The following is a 22,510-nucleotide window of genomic DNA, read 5'->3' on the forward strand; positions in this document are numbered from 1 at the left end:
GGCGGAGGTTGTGGTCGGAGGTGGCGGCGGTGGTCAGTGGCGGCGGTGGCGGAAGGTGGCGTTGGCGGTGGTCGGAAGTGGTGGCGGTGGTTATCGGTGGCGGCGGTGATTATTGGTGGTTGTTTATTTCTTGTTGGGGGTGACAATATAATAAAAATTAAAGTGTGGTTGATTTTTGTTTTTGTTGGGGTGATTTAAACTAGAAGGGTAATATAGACAGTTTATATTAAATGGGGTTTTTGTGAACAATTTGTTTTGTTGGAGTTTTTGTATATGGATAGTGACACCTTTGGGGTTATAACTCGCGGACCGTTATTTTTAACTTAATTTTTAAAATTTTATTTTAAATACTTAATATCTGGCATGTAAATATTAAAACTATCCAAGGTACGAAATTGCAACTCGTAATGGAACTATATTACAAGAACCCAAAAACGGCAACAAAAAAGATGTGTGATGAAACGAGGGACCAAGGCCATGGTAATCAGGAAAATCCTCCTCCACCTACTACACCATCGTTAGATCAAAAAACAACTGTGTGTTAGAACTAACTATATCTAATTTTATAATAATTAATTATGGTTGACCAAATCCGTGATTTGGCACTACACACCCGATTTTCCTATTGGTTGACCAAACGTGGATGTACTTTTCAACTCCACAATTTTGGTAGAATGGATACGGGTGATACCTCTGAAAGCCGCTTAAAAACCCGTGCATGGAGGATGTCAAAACAATCAAGTATTTCCTAACTATGTACTCATTATATCTTCTATTAGTATCATTAATATACTTTTTGATAATATTCTTTTTCTTATTATCAAGAATATTATTTTAATTAAATTTAATAATTTAAATGAGATTTCTGGCCATTGTAATCCAAATCACGTCTAGAATCAATAATCCAAATCACGTCTAAAATCAATTCATACACAACGAGAACCATTTGTACACAGGATTAGTTCACCTCTAGCTTCATTTTCTTGAATCTTCTTAAGCAATTGTTCTGTGGTCAAAACGTCTATATTATTTTCTACGACAAAATTAACTAGTCGAGAATGTATTTTTCAATTGAAACATGATGTGTTTGAAATACTGGTCAAAAAAGAAAAAAAATGTCTTTTTTTTATCATTAAAATATATGAATAAGAAGAAGATCGAATGATGCGATTCGAAAAAAGAAAAATGAAATTTCACCAATTTCAGCATCAACAACATATCTGATCAATTTCTAAAGTTAGACATATTTTTCTTATTCCTTTTTATTTGGTACTTTTCAAGTTCACCAATTCACTCGCATCCATTCCGTCTGTCTGTCCACCCATCCACATATATCAAATATGTCAGGTGATTGATTGAGTACATATATAAATTTCAAATCCGCCATTTGGATGGACCGGAAGTTGGTGGCGCCAAATCTGCTTGCACCCATCCTCTATTCACCCCTATAACTATTTTTACTGATTTGGATTTTCCTTTGTCTGGGAAACGAAATGGCCAATGCACTTGGGCTACTCATAGTGACTTCCACTTGTTGGACGACGACTAGAGGGAGGAGTCCCTATGTGATGAAAAAAACAATGTTACTCGTCATAGAGAATATGCAAAAAAAAAAAAAACTTTTTGAAATTACACATTTTGTTTTCACGATTTCCGGAAATTGAGGTTCATCGTGATATTATCAACCAAATTGTTCACAAATTTCTCTCTGCTGTAATCAAATAAATATATTATCAGCTCAAAGTTCATCTCACCATCCACTGAATCGTTCAGAATTTATGAATTCCAGTATGAAATTCACTTAAAAAATAAAAAATAAACAAAAATATAGTTTTCAATTTCTTTGTTATATCGATTAAACTGATCAAACAAACAAATACATCTATTCATCACAGTCAAACATCGAGTACCTATAGATTTCACCGATTTCAATTCGAACAAATTACACTTAGAAATCTTCTTTTTCTTGGGGTGTGGGGGCAGAGTACCATACACTCATCCCAGGGAGGAAAAAGATGGTTCCGGGTCGGGTCACTGAGCTTCTTATGGATACCTGATCGACCCGCCATTATAAGTGTTGGGAAAATGGAAATTCCAGAATTTATATTACTATCAACCACTTTTTCTTATGCAATTATACCATGATCCTATACAACTTATACATGATTTATTCTGCGATTCAACGAATTCAAAATTCTCATTAATTCGTTTTATTAGTTAATAGTGAAAAGAATCACACTTCGAATCAAAAGGAAAGGCCCATGTCTCTAAATCACTATGAAAAGCACACAAAATTAAAAACCTAAGTAATAAAAAAAACTTGAAAGAAAAATAATCATTACTCACCAATGCATCTAAAGCACCTTTATACGATATCTGAACTTCATTGTCATCCTTCTCTTCCACAAAATCATTATCCCTTGAATCCGTTCCAATTGAAGAAGAAATACATATTAACAACTACTCTCTCCATCCCTAATAAGACGCTCTTCTCATTTTAAAATTTTGTCTCTCTAAAGATTGGCATATATCATTAGACATGGATATAGTTCTAGTATAAGAAATATGTACAATTCGATAGCCATGTTTATATTCGATAGCCATGTTTAAAAAAACTCCTCTCTCCTTCATGCCTTAAGAATTGTGCAAACTTAAAAGAGGCCATCTAGATATTTAAGGACGGAGGGAGTATCTCCTTTGTACTACTGGGAAACAATGATTTTCTTCAATATAATCCTAATTCCATGACATACAACGAAAATCCATAAATCAAACCAGAAGAATTTTGTAAAATATCTATTTTATAAATTAACATGGACAAACCAAGCATTTCAAAGAACAATATTATCGAGACCAAAATGTGGGTTTTGTGTCTTTGCCCATGAAGAATAGTATTTAATCATATTAGGATTTGGGTTTGGTTTCAATGAATTTTAGATCTCTGAAAGAAATGAGTTCACAAAGAACTAGGAGAAGGAACCGAACATCTGATCAGGGATATAAACAAATTAGTCAAATGTGTGTGTGTTTTCACTCTTAGGCACATTTAAGGGGAGCAGAGACAGGTATGTGTCATAATTAAACACGTGTTCGGTACAGGTGGAGTTTTTCCCTCGACTTTTTTTTTGGTTTGATGATAACATATTTATCTTGGGATTCGTACCTAAAGTGTTATATAATAGAAATTTCCATTTCGGTATACTAATCTGTTATGTAGTCGGGCTTCCTATTAGGAGGGCGGGTGCCCTTTTCTATTAATAATATATGAGTGTAGTAGTATTTTCCTTGGTTAGAGTCTGATAGATGTTGGCATGTGTCTCTTCATGGGTATTAGCTTGGATTGAGAGATATTTATTATATAAGAAAAACCTATATGGGACATCATTAATGGAATATCCTATTGCGGTTATGTTCATGCCGAACTAGATTTAACTTTTTTTCTTTTTCTCGGTTCTTCTATTTTCTTTTCCATGATCTCCTATGAATCTCTCAAACTCTCGAATCCTGACTCAAATTATGCTAAGCATAACACATTTTGTATCAGAGTCGTTCTTCTTCTCAATTTCTACGAAGAGTATAGTAATTTCACCCTCAAAGAGCTATCTGACCGTCACATAATTCGTTAGAAAATCCACTCACCGGTCTTTTTCCCAATAGCTAGTGGACTGAACAATCAAATGAACTTTCTTCTTAAATTCACTTTCATCGGCCATTGCTACCTCATTCAGAAAGAATTTTCTTGCGAGATTGAGAGAATACTTTGAGCTTTCCTTCATCTAATTTATTGATTTATAGTCTCAAATGGTGAAATTAGGTCTATAACTAGATGAGACTTCTCACAACAATCAACAAATCAAATACCAAATGGACGAGAATCACGTAACCTTTCTAATCAAATTACTGAAGATTTTCGGTTCTTCAGATCTACAAACCACAACAATTTACTAATGGAGAACCAGGAATTTTGGGTACACCTCCTATAATACGTGAAATGGGAAGTGTAAACTTTGGTCATATTTTTTCAGGAGGACATTCTTATTCAACCCAGCGAGCTCCAAACTCGATTTCTAAAATTTGATGGTGAAAATCCACGTGGATGGGTGCAAAAAAGTGAAAGGTACTTCGAAATACATAATATTGATGAGAGTCAGAAGGTCAGTGTGGCTTCCATTTACTTAGAAGGTAAGGAAAATAAATATTTTCTTAATTTTCAAATTGGTAAGCATTTACTTTTTTGGAAAGATTTAACTGAGGGCATGCGTGCAACGTTCGAAAATCCTGTTGATGATAATTATGTGGGAAGTTTTAACAAATTGGCTCAAGTTACCACTATTAAAGAATATTTTGAGCAATTTTAAGCTCTTAAGGCTCTCATGCTGAGCAAGTATCCTCACTTGACTGAAGAATACTTCATACTGAGTTTTATAATTGACCTTAAATATGGAATTAGAAATTCAGTAATGATGTGTCACCATGTTACATTAATTCAAGCATATCTTATGGCTAGGATGCAAGAACATAAATGTTCAATACAAGCTAAAACTGTGAAACCTTACGATATGTCTTTTGCTAATTCCTTCACTCATAAGAGACCCTAGTCTACTTCTACCTTTCCTCTTGTAACCATTTAAACTACAACCACTCCTTCATCACCTATTTATTTCACTCCTAAATCTGGTATCACCACATCAAAATATAATCCACCGCTACCACCCATTAAAAGGTTTATATAAGAGTAAATGAGGATGGGAAGGGAAAAATGAATTTGTTATAATTGTGATGTTATATACAAACATGGTCATTTATGTAAAGGAAGACAACAATTATTTATTATACAAGTTGATCATCAAGGGTCTTCTAAAGAGGTAAAATAAGAAACTTATGAAGAGGATGTGGAATCTCTAATGGAGTCTGACATGGATATATCTCTTCATACTCTCACTGGTAATATGAATGGACATACCCTAGAATCTCAGGAGGCATAAAGAAACATAAATTTTTATTCTTATAGACAATATAAGTACACACAACTTCATTAATTGTACCCTGACCAAGACTTTGGGATGCAACATAAAACCTATAACTCATGTTGGTTACAACGACTAATAACTATCAACACTGGCATTTGTTCTCAACTTCAATGGTCGATGCAATGGTACAAGTTTTCTGAGGATTTTAGGATGTTACCATTGGGAGGGTGTGATAGTCTTCAATATCACTTTCTGAAATTCCACCTTCAATACCTACATCCATTTCATCACTTCTACAAGAATTTCAAGATGTGTTTGATGAGCCCAAGAAATTACCACCACCAACAAACCTAGATCACACCATTCCCCTTAAGCCGAACTCGGAACCTATCAATTTAAGGCTATATAAATGTCCATACATACAAAAAGGGGTTGTAGAGCAATTGGTTAAGAAGATGTTACATTATGGGATCATTCAACTAAGTCACATCCCATTTGCTTCACCCATTTTGTTGGTAAAGAAGAAATATAACTCATGGAGGTTTTGTGTGGACTATAGGAGGCTCGGTGACATGACTGTCAAGGATAAATTTCCAATTCCCATCATTGATGAGTTATTAGATGAGCTCCATGGGTGCAACATATGTTCTAAAATTGATCTTAGGGTTGGATATCAACATATTATAGTGTACGATCTAGATGTACATAAGACTGCATTCAGGACTCACAATGGGGATTAGGAGTTCAAAGTAATGCCATTTGGGATTCATAATGCTTCAGCTACCTTCCAAGCCTTAATGACTGAAGTTTTTCAACCGTACTTAAGAAAGTTCATTCTAATATTTTTTGATGACATATTAATCTACAACTCTACTTTACAAGATCACCTAAAACATTTCCAAATAACTTTCTCTTTGCTAAGAAGAAATCAGTAGTATGCTAACACTCAAAGTGCTTTTCCATCCAAACATCATTATAGTATTTAGGCCATATTGTGACAGCGGATGAAGTGGTTGCAGATCCTAGCAAGATTGCAAGTATGGAGGATTGGCCACTACCAACTAATCATAGAGAGCTAAGAGGATTTCCTCACATGATATTACAGAAAGTTTGTGCAAGGGTATGGTTCCATTTGCAGGCAACCAACCTTTGAAGAACAACTCATTCTTATGGACTGATGATGCAACTAGGGTATTTGAACAACTCAAGATGGCCATGACCAACACTTCAGTTATGGCCTTACCAGATTTTTCCAAGCAATTTACTGCGGAGAGATGCTAGTAATACATGTATTGGAGCTGTCTTGACTCAAGTAAGTAAACCCATTTTTTTTTTAAAGAAAACCTTTAGGCCTAAGAACAGTAACACCATCTACTTATAAAAAGAAGTTGTTAGATGTAACAATGACAGTTACTATAAGTGGAGACACGACCTACAAGGCATGGGAAATTTTTTATACAGACAAACCACCAAAGAATCAAGTATTTTTAGAATAGAAAATCACTATAGTACTACAACAAAGATAGTTGATGAAATTGCTAGGATTTGACTATGATATCAAGTACATAAAGAGAGTAGAGGATGTGGTAGCAAATGCTCTCTCCATAAGACCCCATGAAGTGGCTAGTTGCAGTGCTACGACTTTATTTATGCCTAACTGCAAGAGTTAGTGAACAGTTACTCTCAAGATACTAAAGCCAAATAATTTAACTTTCTTGTCTCTCATACAACTAAAGAACATTACATATATACAGATGAAGTGGTTACGTACACGAACAGATTATATGTGGGTAATATTGGAAATATCAGGCTCATTGTCTTAGAATCAGTTCATACTTCTGCAGTGAGAGGACACTCAGGTATCCAAGCCATTTATCTGAGGTATAAGTGTTACTTCTAATGGCTAGGTATGAAAAAAGATGTACTTTCTTTTGTTTCTTCATGTGATATATGTCAGATAAATAAGAACGACCACAAATTTCCTGGTGGACTCCTACATCCATTACCTATCCTTGACCAAGCTTGGAAACACATAATTACGAATTTCATAAAAGGATTACCTATGAGTGAGAGGAAGAGTGCCATTTTTATGGTGGTGGACAGGCTGATTAGGTATAACCTTATTAGGTTACAACATCCTTATACATTAGCTACATTGGATAAGGTTTTCTTGAATTAAGTATTTAAATTGCATGGGTGCCAGCCTCCATTGCATCTAACAGGGACAGAGTATCCACTAGTTCTTTTTGACATGACCTTTTTAAGGCTTTGGGTACCAGTTTAAACCTGAGTACATCTTATCATACACAAACTCATGGGAAAACATAGAGGGCGTGAATTTTTGTTTAGAGAACTACTTGAGATGTATCACAGGTCAACAACCTAAGAACTGGTTTCAATGGACATATATAGCAAAATGTGGTGTAGAACTAGCTACCACACTAGCATGAAGATGACTCATTCAAAGTTTTTTTATGGCTATAATCTACCGCACATGACATTTCCAACATATTGTCACTTATATTGATGCAGTAGAAGACTATTTGAAGGAAAGGGATGCTATGCTTGATGCTCTCAAGGAGACACTGCATAAGGCTCAAGACAGAATGAAACACTTTGCAGAGAAGAGAAGAACTGATAGATCATTTGAGGTTGGTGACATAGTGTGCCTGAAATTGGCGCCATGCAAACAAGCTTCCGTGGCTCTGTTCAATCTCTATGCCAGGATGATTCGTTTCCCATTTTACAGAAAACTGGGTGACTGGCTTACAATACTCGGATTCACCCAGTTTTCCATGTCTTACAACTGAAGAAACAGATTGGTCAAACTCACATCCCATCACCAGTTTTCCATGAGGGACAAATTATTATGCAACGTGAATATGCATTGGGATCCATGACAATTATTAGATATGACAGAGAAGTGTTGCAACTACTCATTCAGTGGGCATAGTCATCTCTTGAGAATGCTACACAGGAGGACAAGGCCAATATCACATCTCATTACCCTCGTTTCATGGCATGTATTTTCCTACTTATATCCTTGAGGACAAGGACAACTTTTGAGGGTGAGGTAATGTCATATAGCAAAGTTTCCCATTAGGAAGGGGTTGGGGTGGGGTGAGAGGGATGCCCCTTTCTATTAAAAATGTACGAGTATAGTAGTATTTTCCTTGGTTAGGATTTAGTATATGCCGACATTTATCTCTCCAAGAACGGTTGCTATTAGGTTGGATTGTGAGTTATTTATTGTGTAAGAAAAACTATCCGAGACATGATTAATGAAATATCCTATTGTGGATGTGTTCATCTCGAACCCGATTTCTCTTTTTTTTTTCTTCTTCTTCTTTTCGTCTATTCTCTTTCCTCTCCTTAATCTCCTCTGAATCTCTCTAACTTTTAGATCCCGACTCAAATTGTGCTAAGTATAGCAGCATATAATCTCTGAACTAAAGGTGGAGCTGAGGCACATTGTTTTTCTTCCCCATTTTTTTGAACTTTGTGGCACATTGTATTAATTAGCTATGAAAATGCTAGATTTATCGACCGTAAATCCCGACAAATTTCTCACATGAGAAAAATAGTGGGATCCATATATAATCTCAACGGTGAACTAGCAGACCGTAATCTAGATACCTAATTTGTGGCGTGTTTGGTTAGAAGGAACAGAGTCAATTTCCTGGATCCATTCTAGCCGTTTATAATCCCAATAGTAAAATGACAAGCCAGTTTCCACAACATCCTTTCTCGCGATATTTCTCGAATTTTTTAATATGTATGGCTAAAATCACCAGTTAATTAGGTATAAGAAGGATTTGTAATATATATACTTTTAAAAGAAACGAGAAATGGTATTTTAACGAAACACCAATACAACATTCATCTTTAAGCTGTCGTATGTTAAAAATCAAAATGAAAGCTGTCGTATGTTAAAAGTCAAAATGAAACCATTCAGTTAGATGTCAATGATTGCTTAAAAACTATCTCATATTGGGTATGTTATTTTATTCCTAGATATCGTAATAAACCTGCTGATATGAATTAGCTAAATTCAACATGAAGTTTGGTGTCACTTGGGTATGGTTTGATAAACCTCCTAGCATAATGGAGAGTCATCCTTTACAAGACAATATAAACGCATTCAGTTAATAAAAATTCATTTTTAGCATTAAAAAAAAAGTTAAAAATCTAAATGACTTCGGGATTCGGTCGATAAATTAATTCGGTCGATAAATTACATACAAAACTTAATTGGGCTCATTTATTGCTTATTCGGTTTTATGAGCTTTATTTTCTTCGTCGACCCCCATCCATTGCCATCTAGTTTATTTGAATGGTGCTGTCATGTTCATGCATTCAAGAGCAAAACAAAATATATCAATAAATAGTAGTGCTGTCACAATTAGCCTGCAAATCGAGAATTACAGACAACCTCGGTACACTTTTTATCCTCCAGAGTGAGATTCTGAGCGCTCATTGGAGCAAAAGTATTGTCGTTGTCAACATACACACATATTCTCCTTAGAAGCTCTTGGTCTATGGCATAACGCCATAACGCATATTTCATTCATAGATTCTAACACAAGATCACGTGACATTGCACGTGCTTCTCCTAACTCTCAATTTTTTTTATTTTTTTTTCTTAAAGCAAAGAAAATTTCTCATATGTTTGCTTTCTTTCAAGAAAATAGTTTGCTTTCTTTCAATAAAATAATTTTCGATTTACACATTTATCTCAGATTCATTCAAACGGAAACAAAACAAATTAAATAATTAAGAAGTGTGCTTGACCTTTCTTGCACCACCAAACGAGAAAGAAGCAGCAGAAAAAAAAAAAAAAAAAAGACTTATTGTCGAGGAACTTTCGAGGTACCGACGAATTTGGAGTGTAAAATTTTCTTCGTTTTTTCAATTCCCATTAAATCAAATCAAGTATAATCTCTATCCGATCATCAGTATTTTTGTGAATCAAGAATAATTAAAACATCATCTTCAACTCGGTACGATTATCTTCTCCATATTTTTATTCATTTAAGATCTCTTAGATTGTTCTGTTAGGTTTTCGCAATCTTAATCTTATATTTCTCATTGCATTTTCAGAAATTTAATCATCACCACTGACAGATAATTAAAATTACTTCTTAAAACTTAGTTTGATACATATTATATGTAGCTAAATGTTGTTGGATGTGGAAATTTTGTAGACGATGTATTCTGAAGTTTGTAATACTTTTCTTATTGAGTTAAGCAGATTTTGTAGTGTGGATGCGAGAAAACTACATTTTCGTTGATTGCAGCTGGAAAATGTGTTTATGACATTTGAATTTGTAGGATTATATTGGAACTTCTTAAGGGAATTGATGCAATTGGGAAATAGTACTTAACTTAGGAGAAACTTGTTTGGTTATATAATCTAGTTGTCAGTGTAATCTGATTCCTCTGAAGTTGTGATAGGACAGGGAGTCAAAATTCAGTAGGTTTAACATTCTTTACATGTTAAATGTGTTTGTAGAGTTAACAACTACTTCCTTTGCTAGACATTTTCATATATAGGTCTTGTGTCAAATTCATATTCATCTGGAAGGTCGAGTAATTTAGGAAAAGGGATTTTGAGAATTGAGTGACCTACTATAATGGGTTGATATTTGATAAGAACGGCTTTCTTTGGTGGACATTTACATTCAACTGTAAAAAAATTACTGTAAGTTAAAAAATCATTAGTCAAATAATTAGTTCATGACCACAAAATTGATGAAAAATTATATATGTGTATTTTGGGCACGAGAGTTTGGATCACGCATATTTTCATAGATTAGCACATGTTAATGGCTTGCTACATGGATTCTACTCATGGTCAGACTTCCATACAAAGATTTATCGAAGTATAGTTTTTGGTGATGGTTTATATGTTTCAAACGAATATCAATACTTGTATGCATATGTGCATGTGGATATCCTTTTTCTCATACCATTTGTCTTAATGTATTTTAACTGATATATATATTTGAGAAATTAAATTTTCTTACAGGATGCGAGACTCTTCTAAGTTTGTCATTTTTCTGCAACCTGCTCAAATGTGTGTCGACTGACATAACATGATCAGACGCTTCTAAATTTACAATGAAGCGTTATGTGTACATCAATGACAATGATTTGTCTCAAGATCTGTATTGTGACAACCGCGTATCAAATAGAAAGTATACCATATGGAATTTCCTGCCTAAAAATCTATGGGAACAGTTCAGGTGATGCTTACTTTGTTCTGTTGTTTGTCTTAATGTTCACTTTGATTTACCATGCTTATCTTTTTGCTTGGAATTCCTCCCTAATGTCTTTATTTATTTTTCAGTCGTTTCATGAACCAGTACTTTTTGCTGATTGCATGCCTCCAGCTATGGTCACTTATAACTCCGGTAAATCCTGCAAGTACATGGGGTCCCCTTATTTTTATCTTTTCAGTCTCAGCGACCAAAGAGGCCTGGGATGACTACAATAGATACCAATCTGACAAGAAAGCAAACGAGAAAGATGTATGGGTTGTAAAGCAAGGGATAAAACAACATGTATGAAAATCGTATCTCAGTCTCTTTCTTTTTGTGAGAGAAAAAATTGCAGCAATGTTATTTTCTAACGGCTTTTACTAGTATTGAAATATTAATTGCAACCTTCTTGTACATCCCTCGCTAGTAGGGAGATAAAGTCGATGGGTGGTAATACTAACACCCGCGACCTAAGGTTGAAGTCGTAACACCATAATTTACCGATAAGAATATATAGATTGCAACCTTCTTATGTACTAATTGTAGTATAATTTTCTTATTATTTTAGTTGTTAGCTAAAGGAACCACCCTCTGTGGATTTGTTGACTCCTACATGTCTCATCTTTACCGTCTTAAATTTTACTGTAATTTTTTTTGTTGCGACGCTAAGGTTAGGCCTTTCGCTCTTACCTGCCCCACTTCCTAGATTCCCTTAATCAAATTCTTTCAACACATCTCTCTTTATGTCGATATTTTGTTGGTTTAGGTTCAAGCACAAGACATTTGTGTTGGTAACATAGTGTGGCTTCGTGAGAACGATGAAGTCCCATGTGATCTTGTTTTACTTGGTACTTCTGATCCACAAGGCGTCTGCTATATTGAGGTAATTATAGTTTCTATCATTTCAATGGCCAGTTTCTTTTTCTTTTTTTCTTTAGAGTACTGTTTGCTTTACACATTTGGTTTTATCCTTGCTGGTCGTTTTCATCAAATGTTTTTAAGAACTACGCTGAAGATCCAATAGTGAATAATCACCTACCTTGCTATTGTACTTACCCTTTTTCTGACTGAAAACATATACATTACGATTTTGCATTTTTATTTGAAATTGAAGTTCTATTCCTTGAATCATTTGAGAGTTTACTATGTCAATTTTCGAACAAATTCCTTATATATTTTTCTGTTAACCATGTTTCAGTTGATCTTCTAATCAGAAATTGTTTCACTGTTTAGTTCATCTTCCAAACCCTTCTCTTGGGTCTCTTTTATTCAAGTTATCAGTTATAAAAGAGAACCAAGTGAAAGTAATTTCATAATGTACGCTTTTGGTGAATTTGGTGCAGGGAACTTGAGGATGTTTAACTTTTTATGCTTATGCTTGAATAGTTCCATGTTCCTCAGATGAAGCTAGAGTTATGCTAGACTTCTTTTATGATATAATGCTTCGTAAAATTTTTAAAACATAACATTTGCAGACTGCTGCCTTAGATGGGGAGACGGATTTGAAGACAAGAGTTATACCCTCTGCTTGCATGGGTCTCGCATCTGAACTATTGCACAAAATGAAGGCGAGATTTTCTTTGACACCTCTTTTTCCCCAAGTTGTCTGACTTGAGATTTCATTTCATGTGAAGCTTCTGATCTGTCCATGAATTTATTGTCTCATATGCAGGGTGTCATCGAGTGTCCCAATCCAGATAAAGACATTAGAAGATTTGATGCAAATCTGAGATTGTTTCCTCCTTTTATTGACAATGACTTGTGCCCCTTAACCATTAATAACACGCTACTTCAGTCATGTTACTTGCGGAATACAGAGTGGGCATGTGGAGTAGCTGTATATACAGGCAAGTCTGTTATTTTGATCTGTCTCGATCTCAATCTGTTCTTCTTGAAAGTTTTTGACACTATTTAATTGTAAGAACTGAAGAGAAAATTAACGAAACTCGACGCGCAAATTACTTTGTAAAGAACTGATTGGAGGAAATCCTTGTGCTAGGGGAGTGGTGATTGAGATTTGTGAATAAGGAAGATAAATAATTGACGGAATTAGCAATTTCTATGGGAATCCTTTTTTCTCTCTTTAAAGCAATCTTTGTTGCTAGTTTGCATGGGTGTGCAGACAAGATCGACCAATCAGAGTGGGTTGAGTACTGTAATCCCTGTTTCCTTATGCGATCAGGAGTCACAAGATATAAATTTATTATTGCTTAAGTGCATCACTTTATGGGAGAATAAATTGGACCTTGAAATGCATACCTTGATAAAGCAAATGGTTGTCAAAAGTGGGTGTCAGAGATTGTTCAACAGACAAACCAGAATCTCGAGAAGAAACGATTCATGACTTTTATGAATCGCAATACAGTTTTACAACTCTGTATGCTTCCCTATTCCTATGTTGCAGTAGCTGCTGAAATGCCAATTTGGTAATTTTGTGTTGCGCCCGTGTTTTGAATTATATTGATCATGGTGATGCCTTCATCTTATTCTTCAGGCAACGAAACCAAATTGGGTATGAGTAGAGGTATAGCTGAACCAAAACTTACAGCTATGGACGCAATGATTGACAAGTTAACAGGGGCAATATTTTTGTTCCAAATAGTGGTTGTAATTGTTTTAGGCATATCTGGTAATGTCTGGAAGGATAGCGAAGCACGAAAGGTTAGTTTCAAGCTTCATTCAATTATTCCGAGCTACTGTAGCAAACCATACACTAACCCATTCCCTGTGCATTGTATTCCTTGAAACTTTTCACTAGAATCTCCCGGAGAGACCTGTTAGTGATTCATTTTTCTCAGGCATTTCCAACAAAATTTTCCCACTTTCTTGGATCGATTTTATGGTTATGTTGCTAGGGGAACTATCTCGTGTTAGTGTGTGTTTTTTTCCTTGTTGCTGAATTCTTTTATGTGTATGTCTCATTGATGCTTCAGTTCTTAGTCACGGAAGGATATTATTGTATTTGAAGATTTCGTTGTTTCTTTATTTTTCTGATGTAGTTCTCTTAATTCCTTGACATAAGCCTTTCGTTTTAATATGTAGTAATATTTACCTGTTATCCTGTTCCCTGTAGCAATGGTATGTTGAATATCCAGTTGAAGCTCCCTGGTATGAACTTCTGGTCATTCCTCTGCGCTTCGAGCTTTTATGTTCTATCATGATCCCTATATCCATAAAGGTGAGCTGTTGTACCATGCCAGTCATGATTCTTTTTGGTAATTTTTCACTAGCATGGTTTGCCAAAATCTTTCAAAATGTGAAAAGAGATATAGATTCATGTTTGCTAAGCGAACGGCTCTTAACATACTAGAAAGTTCATTTCTATGTTAGGATTACATATGAAGGAAATCTTGTCATGGCAGGTATCTCTAGATCTCGTGAAGAGTTTATATGCGAAGTTTATAGACTGGGACAAGGAGATGTATGATCAAGAAACCAGCACTCCACCCCATGCAACAAAGTAAGGAATTCAAAGGAGAGGACCTAGGAACAATAATTTAAGTCTATTTCCTTTTTGGTATGTTGGTCATTTTGTGTTCTTGCTCTTTGCAGCACGGCGATAAGTGAGGATTTAGGACAAGTTGAGTACATTTTGACTGATAAAACTGGGACCCTAACTGAGAACAAGATGATTTTCAAAAGATGCTGTATTAGTGGCACATTATATGGGAATGAGAGTGCAGATGCCTTAAAAGGTTTGCTTTATTATCTCAATTACATTTTATAGCATCTGTTTTTTTCTACCTCATGACATAAATTTATGTTTTACCTGAAAACGTTGTGAATATTCCAGCTTTGATGAATCATATTTTGGATACTGGAAGCTATTTGTTGTGTAAAATGCTGTACTGCTTTCAATTTAAAAAAAAATCATTTACCAATGTGTAGGTGTCCTACTATTATGTACACAGTTCTTGATTTTTTTCATCCTTAAACTTGAAACCTTAGCCACTCCCCGCATTTCCTAGTACAGCAAATTTTGCTGTTGGAAGTGATCATTTGATTACTTTTTGTTCAATAGGCTTACCATTTTTGGGATTGATTTTCATAAAAAGCTGTTTGATTTTTTTTCCGGTCACATCAATACCCTAGGTATCCTAAGTTAGAACAGATATACGTAACATCTAATTTTGACTTTAAGGATTTTATTTATTTGTCCAAATCATTCTGCAGATATTGAGTTGCTGAATGCTGTTGCAAATAGTAACCCTGATGTTATTCGATTCCTTACAGTCATGGCAATTTGCAATACCGTAATTCCTATAAAAAGGTAATTTTTCATCTTGATAGCATATTCTTCTATCTTTTCTATATGAATCCGGGATCATATTACAAGCCTGAACGTGTGGTCCTTTGCTATCCAACTTATGTTGAGCTCAAAAGCATCTCTAACTCAGAATTATGAATATTATTGTCACATCACCTTGTCTGTATCTGTGAACTTATTGATTTGCGGCCCTGTTTACTTCGTCTGATATATGTAGCAAAAGTGGGGAAATCACTTATAAGGCACAATCACAGGACGAGGATGCTCTTGTTAATGCTGCTGCTCATTTGCATATGGTTTTTGTCAACAAGAACTCAAACATTCTAGGTATGGATATCACTTTGTTGTCCAATTTCTTTATCTGTCTCGTGCATTTGAATTCATGCAGGTGGTAACTATCTTCATGTTGTTTGATGTTTTCCAGAAATCAATTTTAATGGCTCAATCCTACAGTTTGAAGTACTGGATACTCTAGAGTTCACATCTGATAGGAAGAGGATGTCAGTCGTTGTAAAGGATTGCAAGACTGGAAAGATTATCCTTTTGTCAAAAGGAGCAGATGAAGCTATTCTTCCTTGTGCATCTTCTGGTAACTGCGGCGTGTATCTTTATGTAATTTGGTTTTTGACCAGTAATTGGAATTGAACAGTTGTAAGAAATATGCTTCGAAATGATCACGTCAGCATCTATCCTAACTGGCCTTAGCCCATGCTTAGACTTCCTGTTGTGCTCAAGCTAGGAGCTATTATGTCTAGTTTTTTCGCTGCATATGCGGTGTTGTTATTTGTCTGCGTCACATCTATACTAGTTTAACAAGCTGATGTATGGAAATGTTCTTGGAGAACTATTTGTTTAGCTCGCTGTGAGAAGAACTAGCTTTTTCTTGGTAACCAATTAGCTGATAACTGGTCAAGGTTGTTATGCGGAGTACCAAGATTTTATATCAACATTAAGAGTGCTGGCATCTGACCCTGTTTATTCACCATTACATAGTTCAGGCCTTGAGGGTCATAAGTTCTAATTATATTCTTAGAATGAAGATACTTACATATATATATTCCATACTTGTTGCTTTGCAAACTTAATTTGTTCGTTGTCTGCATGCTAGTATCAGCTAATTCTTAGTCTTCAGGGCAAGCAATAAGGAATTTCGTTGAAGCCGTGGAACAGTATTCTCAATTAGGTCTGCGTACCTTATGTTTGGCTTGGCGTGAGTTAGAGGAAGACGAATATAATTCATGGTCTTTGATATATAAAGAGGCGAACAGTACTTTGACTGACAGAGAGGTAAGACAGCACATTTAGCTTCCAGGTATATTATTTGTGTATAAGTAACAATTAACACTTCTGTGAATTCACTGTTAATTCAGTGGAGACAGGCTGAGGTTTGCCAAAGGTTGGAGCACGACCTTGAGATCCTTGGTATAACAGCAATAGAGGATAAACTACAGGTACCTTTTTCTTTTGTTCTTTATTTCTTGTAGTGTAACGTTGCAAAAAGTTATGGAACTGTTGTGCGGGTATATGTCCTCATAATGATACTGTTAGTCCTTGTGTTGTGATTTATAACTAGATTTCTTTCAATATGATTTTCAGGATGGGGTTCCCGAGACAATTGAGACCCTTAGGAAGGCAGGTATCAACTTTTGGATGTCGACTGGTGATAAGCAGAATACAGCAATACAAACTGCACTACTATGCAATTTCATCTCCCCAGGTAGATTTAAGATATGACCTAATTTTTGATGCTGTGCATGGCGATTTAGTGTTTCGTCGACTTTTTTAGTCTCTCTTAATTTTGGATGTAAAATAGTGTTTGTATTAGATAAACAGAAATATACTTATTGTGGATTAATGTGTCAACTGAGCATTTGACACTAACACATGCATAAACTTCGATAATTTGGGAACCAATATTTTGACACTTGAAAGCCATCCATAGACTAATATCTTTCATGTAACGTGAAAAGTTTCGTTGCTGGTTTTGTTGACAGAACCAAGAGGCCAACTTCTGATGATTAATGGGAAAACAGTAGATGAAGTTTCCAGAAGCTTAGAGCGTGTGTTACTTACAATGAGGATAACTACTTCAGAGCCTAAGGTACAATAATAACTCCCCCAGCAGGGTCAGCACTCAGCATTAGTTTGACATTGTTGACAATACGCATGTCTTTGAAGAATGTGAGGTGCTCATTGTTCTTTATTATACTTAGGGGTTTCCACTTTGGTTGTCACTGTGACACAACACAAAAGTCGAGGTGTCCTTGTGTTGAATTTCGGATACTGAACTTAGATATTGTTGCCTGTTCTGTATTCTATAGCAGACCTAGTTTGCACTTTTCGGGCTTGCAGATATTGCTGAAAATAGAGTCATGAGTGTTCTCTAAACTCTAAAGCTGTTCTCTGTTGGTGACGTAGTTGGTTATATTGGTATCTTGTTAAATTTTTCCGGCTTTGAGCGTAATTAACGAAATTGTTTTTGGTTATCTTTGTTGGAGGCCATGCTTCTCTTAGGATTTATAACTTTTATTGTCTTGTTCCAAGCAGGATGTCGCATTTGTTGTTGATGGATGGGCTCTTGAAATCGTTCTTAAGCACTATAGAAAAGCGTTTACTGAATTAGCAATACTGTCTAGGACAGCCATCTGCTGCCGTGTAACACCATCACAAAAAGCCCAGGTACATCTTGCATATTATTGTCACCTTCTTATCATAATAGAAACTTGTAAGGCTGTAACAGTAGCTATTTTGATATGTTGCAATCCAGCATTTTGTTTAGTTCCATCTTTAAGAATTTTATGTTGCAATATACAGTATTCACAATGAATTAATATTCTGTTGAATTGGTACAGCTTGTAGAGCTCCTGAAATCATGTGACTATAGGACATTGGCTATTGGTGATGGGGGAAATGATGTGAGGATGATACAACAGGCTGATATAGGAGTAGGAATTAGTGGGAGAGAAGGAATGCAAGCGGCTAGGGCTGCTGACTATAGCATCGGGAGTAAGTTCCTATTAATGATGCTCAATTAATGACTTTGACATAAGCTAGGAACTAAGAAATGCAGATGTCTCTCTTTTATTCTGTTTCCCAAAGCCTACAACTAGTCACAAGGGGAAGCCAACACCATTATCCCTAAATTAGTATATTTCTTGTTATACTGCGGAGAGTTCTTACCATCCACATTGCACGGTGTAAAAACCTAGTCATTGAAACTAAGAAATTTTGTATGTTCATAAGTTAGGCATTGTAAATGAAATTACTTGCTTAATGTTATAATCAAATTTGTTACTTAATTAATTTGCAGAGTTTAGGTTTCTTAAAAGATTGATACTTGTCCATGGGCGGTACTCCTACAACCGAACGGCATTTTTGTCCCAATATTCCTTTTACAAATCATTGTTGTTGTGCTTTATTCAGATCTTGTGAGTTCCTATACTATTAGTTTCTTTGTTTTGTCTTCGATTTTGCTTCTTCTTTCAGTCATATAATATCGTAATATGACGAGTCTCAAGTGTTCCAATACTTACACTAGAGAGTTCAGTTTTTCTTTCATTTCAGGTATCTCAGGAACCAGTTTATTTAACTCATTCAGTCTGATGGCATACAATGTTTTCTACACTAGTGTCCCTGTCCTAGTCAGTGTGTTGGACAAAGATCTTAGTGAAAAAACTGTGATGCATAACCCACAAATTTTATTTTATTGCCAGGCTGGAAGGTTGGTAGTTTTTCATCTGTCATTTCTTTATTTTGATCATAATTTTTTTTATTTGATTTAATTTTAGTTGCTTTTGTTGGATTATGAGCAATATTGCACATCATCTCAAGCTTATAACTATCCATCTGGTATCTGACCTAATCGTGTATATTACTCTTACAACCAGGCTTTTAAATCCAAGTACATTTGCGGGATGGTTTGGGCGTTCTCTATTTCATGTAAGTGCAGTTACATTCTTGTCTTGGGATACATACTAAAGGTGCTCTGAGTATTGCAATTTCATATGGTTATGTAATGTGGCTATAGCTTTTTACTTGTGGTTGTGGAACGACGACACAAACACGGGTGTCGGTGTCATGTGTCCAATGCGGTACTTTGACACGACAACTCAAAAAAACAAAGAAGCGGGGACACAGTATACACAATATAGAGCTTCAAATTTAATGAAAATTATAATGGGAAATAATAGAACCATAGTTCCTAAACTGGCCCAAGTAGAATGGAGATGGTTGGGTTGGATCAGACAGGCTTAATAATAACTTTTAAGGTTTCTCCTTTCTTCTCTCCCACCCATCTCTCAGCACAGTAAAATGAAGATGAAAAGAATTTGAATCTCATAATCTCCTTTATTCCTCTTCCTTCTTTTTCTTTCTTTCTTCTTCTCGCATTTTTCCTTTCTTTTTCTTCTTCTCTTTGCTTTAGCTACAGTGTGAGCCATGTCCTGCCGTACGGACATGCGTGTGTCTCAATACTTACGGACACAGTTCAAATATAAAATCTCGCGTGTCATTGTTAGTTGTTACACAGCTTTGTGGTTATACTTGCAAATTCCAATTCATAAATCTGAATGTAAACCAATGAATAGAGACGATTAAAGTGTAAAATGACCTGTTTTAACTTTGTAAAGAATCAGCATAAGTTCAGTACGATCTTTTACTGTAGCGAGAAATGAGGAAGTGAAGTGTGTATAACTACTCAAACAGAAGAAAAAATATAAGGCAGAAATAGCTTTCATCTGCTCATCTCAAATTTTTAATTTCTTGGCTTTTGTCTTTGCTGGTTCAGCTGATAACGGAATTTTATTGCAGGCGCTTGTTGTCTTCTTGATTAGTATTCACGTTTATGCCAATGAAAAAAGTGAAACGGAAGAACTTTCGATGGTCGCACTCTCTGGATGTATTTGGTTGCAGGCTTTTGTTGTAACAATGGAGACAAAGTAAGTGTCCACTTCACCAATATATATATTACATCTTTATGTATGATTTCCTCAATCATCCATCATGATGAATCTTAAGTCAAAAAATGTAGTTTAATTTTTCAACTGACCCATAAGAATTTGTTTTCTTTTCACACGTGTAGCTCCTTCACAGTTTTGCAACATCTTGCAATATGGGGTAACCTAGTTGGCTTCTACGTCATCAACTTAATCTTGAGTACCTTACCATCTACTACAATGTACACTATCATGTTCCGACTCTGTAGACAACCATCTTACTGGATAACAATGTTTGTGAGTAGTTCTACCACCCAAACTCTTTTATTTTTCTTATATGCTTACCATTCAAGTGTTTTAGACTTTTAGTGTAGTTTTAGCTCTCCTACATGTTTATGCTATCTGAGGTAGTTTGGCCATCTTCAAGTTCTGTAAAAAAAAAATAAAAAATTGTTCCAACTAAAAAACATCATTTTATACTGCCATGTTTACTGCCTTCTAATATGGATGAGGAAAGCACGAGATCTTTACTTTTGGTGTTCTATAGAGTAAAACTCCCTATTGTCCTCAAACTCTATTGCATACCCCCCAGAGTGTAGATCCTTCCCTCACCCATCTTATAATTGGGTCAGTGTTTGAGTCAATTTATATCCATTTCTGTTCATTAGTGGTTCGTTATAGCCTCGGCTCTTGCCCCTGGACAGTTCTAATGTTAAGTGTTTCTCGCTTTTAAGAAGTCCTGTATACTGATGAGAACTTTAACCTTGTGTTTCTCAGCTAGTAGTGGTGGCAGGAATGGGTCCAGTGTTAGCTCTCAAGTACTTTCGATATACATATAGATCAAGCGCAATTAATATACTTCAACAAGCAGAGAGAATGGGTGCAGGAACAATCTTGAACCTAGGAAATGTGGAACCACAAATAAGACCAATGGAGAAAGAAGTGATCCCATTGTCTATAACTCAACCCAGAATTAGAAACCCGGTATACGAACCATTACTCGCAGATTCACCAACAGCTACACGAAGATCACTAGGTGGTTTAGCTGTGCCAAAAACAACACCATTTGATTTTTTTCAGTCTTCTCAATCCAGATTATCTTCTAGCTATTCAAGCAACTGCAAAGACAATTAACTCTTCACACACAAGTGATTTTTGAAGTTGGAACGAAGCCGTCTATATCAATCCAGTTTTTTTCTTCATTTTGTACTTTATATTTTCCGGCGATATATGCAAAGTAAAAAGTCTTCGTAGTTCTATTGAGATTGTACATATTTTAGTTTGTTTTTTTATGCGAAATGTTTATAGTGGAATCTGCGATAGTTTTATCCTGAACATCTTATGTAATTTCTAGCTTCTGTCAACCAGTTCCAGGTAAACTGATGAATTACTGGATCAATAAAGCAATAATTTGGCCGACCAACCGGAGGGTCCGAAGGGAGGGAGTCTTTTTTATGGCCACTTTTTTGTAAAATGAAACCTAGCACAAATGTGCAATTTGATAATTTTTTCTCGAAATCTTCGATGTTCCTCCCTTTTAGTCTAATTATTATAATTCTATTGTATCCTATTTTTAGGGGTATAATTGACAAGCAAACTAGAATATAACATATCTAAAAATTCGTGCTTTGGAATTTTACAAATTTTATCTCGTTGGAAGATTTTAAAGAGATCTACACAATGAGTATAAACAACAAAATCAGATCTAGAGTTTTTACGAAAAATCCGGAAGTGTTTATCATTTCAGGCACAATTTTCGAAAATTGAATGCAAAGTTATTATGCAAATCATCACAAAGGATATAACACATGTTGCAGCCATAAATAAGTGTGCTACGACACCATGTTTTAGTCGTTTTTTAAGTACAGTCTCAGGTTACGGCCTCTGCCATCCCTCTTGGAATCACTCCGTAGGCGCTGATTACTGTCGTCTAATACAATGCTACACCAACAATTCAGTTCTGCACCGTCACCAACAACCATAACTTCCATCCCCACTTAAGCAGCTGAATTCAAGGAACAAAGATTTTAGTCGGAACTATGCCAACCAGTTGGAGAGTTACCGTTACCGTAATCGTCA

The 22,510-nt window shown here is 35.5% G+C and overlaps 1 protein-coding gene across 1 annotated transcript; it reads left to right on the forward strand.

Moving 5' to 3' along the window:
• The first annotated feature begins 9,657 nt into the window (after positions 1 to 9,657).
• LOC113287573 (phospholipid-transporting ATPase 2-like) lies at positions 9,658 to 21,850 on the forward strand. Its single transcript, XM_026536363.1, has 25 exons — positions 9,658 to 9,970; positions 10,999 to 11,215; positions 11,320 to 11,533; positions 11,997 to 12,113; positions 12,706 to 12,798; positions 12,903 to 13,077; positions 13,725 to 13,891; positions 14,304 to 14,408; positions 14,593 to 14,690; positions 14,783 to 14,925; positions 15,404 to 15,500; positions 15,715 to 15,824; positions 15,922 to 16,086; positions 16,630 to 16,784; positions 16,868 to 16,948; positions 17,094 to 17,214; positions 17,492 to 17,598; positions 18,045 to 18,176; positions 18,350 to 18,503; positions 18,808 to 18,925; positions 19,045 to 19,218; positions 19,385 to 19,436; positions 20,307 to 20,434; positions 20,578 to 20,728; positions 21,209 to 21,850. Exons 2-25 carry the CDS (start codon positions 11,091 to 11,093, stop codon positions 21,563 to 21,565), a joined length of 3,339 nt encoding a protein of 1,112 aa, XP_026392148.1. The 5' UTR covers positions 9,658 to 9,970; positions 10,999 to 11,090; the 3' UTR covers positions 21,566 to 21,850.
• Positions 21,851 to 22,510: the final 660 nt, after the last annotated feature.

Source organism: Papaver somniferum, chromosome 6 (genome assembly GCF_003573695.1).
Source record: "Papaver somniferum cultivar HN1 chromosome 6, ASM357369v1, whole genome shotgun sequence".
Classification (NCBI taxonomy): Eukaryota; Viridiplantae; Streptophyta; class Magnoliopsida; order Ranunculales; family Papaveraceae; genus Papaver; species Papaver somniferum.

Coding starts and splice junctions, on each gene's coding strand:
- LOC113287573 (XM_026536363.1), top strand. CDS start 11,091: ATGAAGCGTTATGTGTACATCAATGACAATGATTTGTCTCAAGATCTG. Junction 15,825..15,921: donor CAAGAACTCAAACATTCTAG/GTATGGATATCA, acceptor GATGTTTTCCAG/AAATCAATTTTAATGGCTCA. Junction 19,437..20,306: donor TTGGGCGTTCTCTATTTCAT/GTAAGTGCAGTT, acceptor ATTTTATTGCAG/GCGCTTGTTGTCTTCTTGAT.